General features: G+C 63.2%; 1 protein-coding gene across 1 annotated transcript; it reads right to left on the bottom strand.

The window, feature by feature from the left end:
* Window positions 1–2,686: 2,686 nt before the first annotated feature.
* MUC1 (mucin 1, cell surface associated) lies at window positions 2,687–6,467 on the bottom strand. Its single transcript, XM_009996194.1, has 7 exons — window positions 6,431–6,467; window positions 4,900–5,564; window positions 4,645–4,718; window positions 4,388–4,530; window positions 4,001–4,116; window positions 3,748–3,894; window positions 2,687–2,755 (listed from the first exon to the last, which is right to left on the bottom strand). The coding sequence occupies exons 1-7, from the start codon at window positions 6,465–6,467 to the stop codon at window positions 2,687–2,689; spliced, it is 1,251 nt and encodes a 416-aa protein (XP_009994496.1).
* Between the last annotated feature and the right edge of the window lie 1,310 nt (window positions 6,468–7,777).

The raw sequence follows: 7,777 nt of genomic DNA, 5'->3' as shown, positions 1-7,777 counted from the left end.
CCCCCCCAGTGGGCTGGCCCGGCCCTGCGTGTGTCCCTGCCTGCCCATGCGGACACGCTCGGCCCCGTTACACCGCTCAGTGCCAAACCACTTGCAGCCTGTGGGGCTGTGGGGTCGGCATCTGACCTGGCCAGGAGCCACCATCCACCGTGGGGGCTCAAGCTGTTGGCCCCGTGCCAGGATGGGTCCGAGCTGCTGTAGTTTCTCCTGGGTTCTGTTACAACTGCTGTATTTTCATGGTTTCCTACAATAAACTGCAATGCCAGGAGCTTTGGCCCCAGGGGTTTGAGGCTCTGGCTGTTTCCTGGGGCCTGTTGTTGAGGCCAAGGGGCCGGGCTGTCCTTGGGACTGTGGCCAATAGTGGCCAAATCTGCCCAGGGCAGCACTGATGTGTCTGGTATCTGCTGGGACCAGGGAAAACCCCCTTAACATTTGGGGTTCCCAAAGGTGGCCGGTGCACCTGGGGGGCTGCTGGGGCATCCTCTCAGGGTGGGTGATGGGGGCTGGACCCCTCACTCAGGTACCCAGGGGAGCAGGGTGGGCCAGCAGAGGAGTGACGTGTGGGGCTGGGTCCTCCCCCAGGCAGGCACCTGTCCCCAGGGAACACAGGTCCCCCCACTCACTTGTCTCCCTGAGAAATAGGCAGCTTCTTTGTAGGGCCCAGCCCTGGCACCTGTTTCAATTCCTGCAGGTCCTGCCCCGGGATTGGGGGCCAAGAGGGTGGCCATGCAGCAGCAGCCCCACACAGCCCCTCTGCACCCATGGGACCCTGCCCTGGACACACAATCCATCCCCTGCTGGTAGCAGATTTTGAGGGGGGCAGAAGGTGACACTGCCACCACCAACCCCCCCGCAACCAGCACCACCCCCACTCCTCCAACCCCACTTGGCTGTTCACATGCAGACAAAGATGCCCCCCTCTTTACACCAACCCCACAGCTCCAGCCCCAATTCCCCCCCCCCCACAGCCCCTGTGGCCCTGAAGCCTTTCAGTCCTCCCCCAACCCTCCCTGTAGCCCCCCATGCCTGCAGCCCCCCAGTCCCATAGCCCCCTGGCCCTGCAGCCCCCCACCATCCTGGCCCCACAGCCCTCACACCCCACACCGTGCAGACCCTGCAGCCCCCCAGCTCCCCAGGGCTGGCCGCCTGCTGGGTTTCACTGTTGCTGTTGGCAACTGGCTCTCAGCAAGGCACACGGAAAACCAAAAGCAGCAGAGACCCCTCCCCTCAGCATCCCCAACTCCCAGCAGCCTCTGGAGTTGCATCATCCCCTTTCACCAGGCAGCCCCTCCAGCATGCCCCAGAGTCCCCCTAGCTCCTTGCCCACACCATGGCACAGTCCAGGTGCAACTCCCAGCACATGCCTGGGTCCCAGAGCCCACATGCTGTGCCCGAGGCACCCACCAGCCCCCACCAATCCCCTTCAGCCCCCACTGCCGGGCCCAGGGCTGGGTCCCAGCAGGGCGCTTGGCTCCGTGCCTGAGCCCACACGGAATTTCATTGGGGCAAGTTCATTTCCTTGTATTTCTGCCTTTTCAGCAGTTGCCAAAAAGCCTCCCAGCCCCCAGTGCAGGCCCATCCCAACCTGCTGGGGTTTGCTCCCCTACCCCTACTCCAGGCATGGCCATCCCAGAGGCTCATACCCTGCCACATGGCCCCATTCAGGTGCCACCTCGGTCTTGTCCCTGCTGGGGCCACCCCACTGCCCCTCAGCATGTCCCACAGCCCTGCCCCACGCCCCCTCCTCCTGGCAGCCCCCAAAGCCGTTTTGGGGCTCACACGGGGTTTGGGGGATCCTGAGCCTGGAGCAGACAGGGGACAGGAGTGGGAGCAGTGAGGCAGAGCCAGGCTTCACCCCGCAGCAGCACAGCCCTGGCAGCACCGTGACCTTCTGCTGGCACAGCCGTGGGATAACCGGTTGTGTCAAACGAGCCTTGCTTGCTCACGAGACAGAAACCGAGAGTGTGGGATGTGAGCAAGAGGGACAGCGTGGTGGCAGGACACGGTCACACCCGAGGGGGGTGGGGACACTGCCCGTGCCAGCGTGACTGTAGGTACAACAGAAACAGCCCCAGCACGAACCCCAGCTCTGCCCAGCCCCAGAAACAACAGCACCCCCCCCCGAGCTGAGGTCACCCAGGTGGGTGCCAGCCACGTCAGGGACATCCCACCAGTCATGGAGCCAGAAGGAGAGGCAGGACCCCAGTAGAGTCCCCACAACATCACTGGACCTCGCCGCAGCCCGGTGAGAGAGTGCCCAGCTGCACCCATCGTTTTATTGTGAAATGCGACAAACAGACCCTGGCCCAGGCCCCTGCCAACTGCCTCCCCGCCCTGCCGCGCCCGGCGCCCACACCCCCGTGTATATATATTTATATAAAATATCACCACAAAAAGAGCCATTAGATCCCCAGGGGCAAATGCAGGGCAGGCATGAGCCCAGACCCCCTCCCCACGGCATGGAGCAGGGTTTGCAAAGCCAAGCGAGTGTGGTGGCTGGGGGTTGCAGGAGACCCCCCTGCCCCCCCCAGATCTTTGTTCGTCCTGTTCTGTCATGCGCACAAATCCGGCTGCTCCAGAACCATCCAGCTCCTGCTGCCCACGGTGAGGAGCCAAGAGCACCTGGGGATGCGCCCAGGGCTGGTGCTGGTCCCCCTGGACTGGGGGCTGCGGCCATCCCCTCCCCTCAGCCGCCGCCCCCCGGGGGGTTGGTGTAGGTGAAGGTGCCGGTCCCCCCCCCATTGCTGCCAGCCACCTGGGGAATGAAGAGAGGGCGTCAGAGCTGGGCTGAGCCCCCTCCTCAGCCCACACCTGCTGGCAGCAGAGGGACTTCCCACACCCTCACCATGGGTCAGGTTCTCAGCCTGAAAATGGAATCCCCCCTGCATGGTGGGCAGCTGCCCCCAGGCAGCACCCACAGCCCCCACAGGCACCCCAAGCCCCCCCGAGTGCAGGAGCCCGAGGAGCTGCCGTGGCCCTCGGCATGTTCCTCTCCTCCGGTGTGATAAGCCTGACCGGCAAGAGTGAAGGTAAATATTTACCCAGGCCCCTGGTATTTGAACAGGGCGAGGGTTCGCACGGAGCCCAGCAGCTGGATACGGCCCCTGTCCCCAGGGCAGCGCGGGGGGGGACAGACAGGCGGGTCCCGCCCCCAGACCTCACATCGCTCGGGGAAGCCCGACCCTCTGCCTGCACAGGCAGGTCCTGACGCTACACCCGAAGCTCAGGCTTCAAAGCCACCCAGGTGCAGGATATGGGCTGTGGGATATGGGAATCAGCCTCCCCGCCCCCTTTGCACTACCCCAGTCCCTGCCTCAAGCCCACTCCTCATGGCAGGAGGATGCCCCGACGCTGGCAGATGTAAGAGTCCAACTGGGACACGGCTGAAGCTGAGGGGCAGCGTGGGCAGGCAGCAAGTCTGCTGCCCACCTCCCACCACCCACAGCTGGGCAGGGGGAGCAGTGTCCAAGGTTGCTGGGAGCTCCCAGGAGCCAGGCTTGGTCTGCCAGTACCAGCCACACACCCAGCGCTGCTGCTCCATCCAGGCATGAAAGTTACAGTTACCTCCTGGCCAGGACCGGCACGGGACAGGCTCCCAGGGCCACCTGTCCCCTGCCCCACTATCTCAGTTAGCCATTAACCCAGCAGTCAAGGGACCTGCCTGGCCACCTGGTTCCACCAAAAGCATCACAGTGGCCAGGACACTGGGTGCCAGCAGCCCTGGAGATGGTGGCATTCAGCTCCCACCTGGCTGTAGGGGTTGGGCTTGCTGCTGGGGGACACGTAGCGCCCATGGCTCTGGTATGGGGCATACTCGGCCATGGGGTGGTAGGAGTCCTTGGTGCTGAGCAGGTCCAGCTTCCCTCGGCTTTTTCGCCGACAGGTACAAGTGGTCTGGGGGTGAGAGGGAAGGGGTCAGATGACTGACAGCCTGAGGACACAGACAGGGGACCCACCATCAGAAGGCAGGTGACGACAGGGACAGGAATAGGGCACTCACCATCAGAAAGCAGTTGAGGATGCTCAGCAGCAGCAGGATGCACACCAGGACCAGCAGAGCAATGGCCCAGTCTGGGACCACAGGCACCGGTGCTGGGGATGTCACCTCCACAGAGCCTGAAAGAGGATCAGAGCCATGTCTGTGCTGTGGGGCTGGCTGCAACAAACAGCCCTGAGAGAACCCCAGGACAGGGTGTGAGGGGTTGAGCCCTCGTCCGTGGTGTCCAGTCATCCTGTCCACCATAGGGACTGCAGAAAGCTCTGCCAGCTGCAAATCACCCTCAGCCTGTCCCACCACCGAGGAGACTCTGTGCCCTGGCCAGGATGGGACGGACCTTGTGGAGCCCCCAAAGGCCCCCTCAGGGCTCCGTTGCCCCAGCCCACTCACTCTGGATGCTGGCCAGCTGCAGGTCCATGATGAAGCCGTTCTGGTCCAGGCTTTTCCTCAGCTGCTGCTCAGCAGCATCACTGGTGATGGTGCCATTGCCGTGCCCGAAGACGAGGATGGACTGCACCTCCACTGAGCCTCGGCTGCCGTTAGAGGAGGCGTCAGCACCCGAGACACCACCCCCTGCAAGGGGGTCTATGCTGGGACACACCGGGACGCGCTGGGACACACCAGCGCCGGCAACTGGAGCCACTCACCTGAAACGGAGCTCACTGCATCCCTTGTAGGTCTGCCAGCCCAGGCAGCTTGTGCAGCCAAAGACGTGTTCATACTGGAACAAAGCACGGGGGTGACGGCACTTCCCCGGCAGCCCCCCTCCCCCCATCACCTCGCAGGACTGGTGCTAAAGCGACTGGCAGAGCAGGTGCTCAGGGCACTTTTATGGGGAGGTGGCTCCTTGGCAGCACAGACCTGGGGATCTTTGCTACCCCACAGACAGGGCTGGAACTCACCATGGTTAGGATGGTGTGGCTCAGGCTCCTATAGTCCCTTGATGTGGGGTCACGCAGGCTCTCGTTGAAGCTCCTGTTGAGGATGCGGAAGGACAGCGGGACACGGAGGAGCAGCTGGACAGCAGTGGGGAGCAAGGCTGCGGTTTTGCTGGGGTTGGGAGCATGGCTGCTGCCCAGCACTGCTGTGAGGGTCTGCCTGGGAGCCGTGCTGCCCATCTGTGTGGGGCTGACCTGAGTGCTGCTGCTCCCGTTGCCTTTGCCACTGGAGGTGGGGATCCCTGTGACACCATCTGTGGAGGATGTGGGAACCATGGAGCTGCTATTTCTCATGCTGGGGGTGATCCAGTTGCTGCTGTTTGTGGAGGCATTGGGATAGATGACAGTGCTGTTAGGCATGGGCACAGCAGTGCTGTTTGCTGTGGCATTGCCTGCAGAGCTGTTGCTGGGCTGGAAGTTTGTGGTGTTGCCTGTGGCAGGGAAGACTGTGGAATGGGAGGGGATGGATGTTGGAGTTCTGTTGCTGCTTGTGTTTTTGGAGATTATGACGGCAATGGAGGTCGTGGGCATGGCAGTTGTCTCAGCAGTCGTCTCTGTGGCAGTCATGTCAGTGGTGGTTGTTTCTGTGGTAGTTGTGTCAGTCTCAGTGGGGAACATGTCACATGTACCTGGAGGAAACACCAGCAGTTGGCAGCTGGGACCGCAGCACCGGTTTGGGAAGGTCTTATATCAGAAAGCTTCTCAGCTGGACACTGGCCATGAGGCATTGAGAAGCACTACGACCTCCAAGAGCTGACCACCAGCAGCTTCTGCAGCTTGTGAGGTCGCAAGACTTTCAGAAACATCCCACAACCAGGGCTTGTGCTGGGCACATGTGGCAGCACCGAGGGTCCAGGTGGTGCCACCTGGGCAGCTGGCACTGGCTCCATGCCCAGCCCTGCAGATCCCCCCTGCCCCTGAGGGAAAGCAGCCACACCAGGGGGCTTGGGCACAGCCTCCCTCTCACAAAAACCCTCCTTTGGTGCATGTCCTCCTTTGGTTGTGGGGGTGCCACCCACACTCTCCCAGCCCCGCACGGCTGGATTGCTAGCCAGCACAGGGAGGGCTCCTGAGCAGTTTTCCAGCAGGTGCTGCAGGAGCTGGTGGCACTGGAGGAGAGCTGGGGTCCTGCAGCTCACCAGGACACACACCTGCACACCAGGCTGTGAGCCCTGGGCTCAGCCTGCTCTAGCCAGCCCGGCACAGCCCAGCCCTGCCCAGTCCCTTCAGACACAGCTAAGAGGGGCCACAGCAAGGTCCCTAAGTCCTGGCTTTGCTGGGGACAACCTGCACCCAGGGGCCAGACCAGGAGAGATGATGATGTCCCTGCTGCTGGGGTGCTGAGGACCACTGGCTCTGGTGTCCCCCAGTCACTGCTCAGAAAGCAGCCCAAGTGATCCTGTCCCCCTGCTCCCCTGTTCCATTGCCTCCCAGCGTGCCCAGGTCCCAGCCTGGCTCATTCCAGCTTGGGGACCCACTGGCCCCAGTCCCTCACCTGTTCCCAGCAGCAGCAGCAGAAGGGCAAATGCCATGGGGCTCATTCTGAGGGGGTCCCAGCACCTCCTGGGGCTCCACAACGACTGCTCTCCCGTTAGCCAGTGGTGCATGCCACGATCCGAGGATCAGGAACTGGTGGCTTGGCAGCGGCGGGAGCTTTATACAGCACCTGGGGCAGGTGGAGAGGCCCCACCCCACCACTGGTCCCGAGGAGGGGGGGTCCCTCCGCGCTGCTTGGCGCTGGGCACCAGGCACGCCTCGCTGATGGGGCCACCACGACATCATCCCCTTGGGCTGGGTCCCCCACACTCTACCAGAGAGGGGGGACACTGCCAGCAGCATCCCCGTGCCAGGGATGGACGCAGCCTCAGGTGGGGGGTGCAGGAAAGCAGCTGGGCAGGGGTGGGGTGCAGCAACTGCCCAGACCCATGGGCTGAGTGATGGTCCCCAGGACCGGGGGGAGAGAGGAACGCAGTCTCCCTCAGCCCCTCACTCATGTGGGAGGCCTCATCCCTCAGCTCAGCCCAGGGTTAATCATTACCTGCCAGCCACTGCCTCGCCCTACACTCAAATAAACACCGGTGATCCCCCCCTCAACTGCTTACGCAGGTGGGGCCCAGGGCCCTGTGAAATCCCGGTACCTCCCAGTAACTTCCCTGCCAGGTCCCACGGCCCCTCCTAGGGCACAAGGGCCCCCCCATCACAGCACAAGACCCCCATTCCCACTCAAGACACAGCTCCAGGTCCAGGCTGATGCCTAGTGCCGATCTGGGTGCCGATGTTCTACCTCAGAGGTACCAGGTGCGCCCCGTGCTGTGGCACAGAGCCCCCATCCTCCCCGGTGACACGTGCTCCTGGCACTGCCAGACAACGCCAGCCTTTCAGGTCCCTCCCTGCCCCTGCCCTGCAGGAAGGGCCCCAATTCCCGAAGAGGGCTTGGCAGGGGCCCCAGAGCCCAGCATCCTGCCCAGCCCCGTGAGGAGGTGAACCACCACCCAGTCGTGCTGGACGGATTCCGGGGTGTTGCTGCCAAGGGAGGAAAGAGGAGGGCACCCTCTATGCTGCAGTAACTGGGACCAAGGGATTGGTGGCCTGGGTGCTTGTCACTAGGGGTACAACGGGACACAGCTGCGCCCACTCTGCGGTCCACAGGCTCTGTGCCAGGGAAGGGGAAGGCGGGCAGCGCACGGGCAGCGAGCTCTGTGCTCATGACCTGCCCAAGGGCCCAAGGCGGTGGGGAAGGGCGAGCATGCTGACCCCTGCTGCCCTGGCCCGGGATACTGCAGCACTCCAGAGCCGCCATGTTCTGCGAACCCCGCCTCCCGGTCAACACCGGCGTGCAGCT

The sequence above is a fragment of the Chaetura pelagica genome, unplaced genomic scaffold (genome assembly GCF_000747805.2).
Source record: "Chaetura pelagica isolate M959 unplaced genomic scaffold, ChaPel_1.0 scaffold270, whole genome shotgun sequence".
Lineage (NCBI taxonomy): Eukaryota > Metazoa > Chordata > Aves > Apodiformes > Apodidae > Chaetura > Chaetura pelagica.
This window is presented reverse-complemented; position numbering and strand designations above follow the sequence as displayed.

Bases quoted from the DNA above. Each gene is read 5' to 3' on its own strand.
- MUC1 (XM_009996194.1), bottom strand. From the start codon at position 6,467: ATGGCATTTGCCCTTCTGCTGCTGCTGCTGGGAACAG. The intron at 4,719-4,899 runs GTGAGTTCCAGC...GCTTTGTTCCAG, and splicing joins GCCACACCATCCTAACCATG to TATGAACACGTCTTTGGCTG. The intron at 3,895-4,000 runs GTGAGTGCCCTA...TCTCACCCCCAG, and splicing joins TCCTCAACTGCTTTCTGATG to ACCACTTGTACCTGTCGGCG.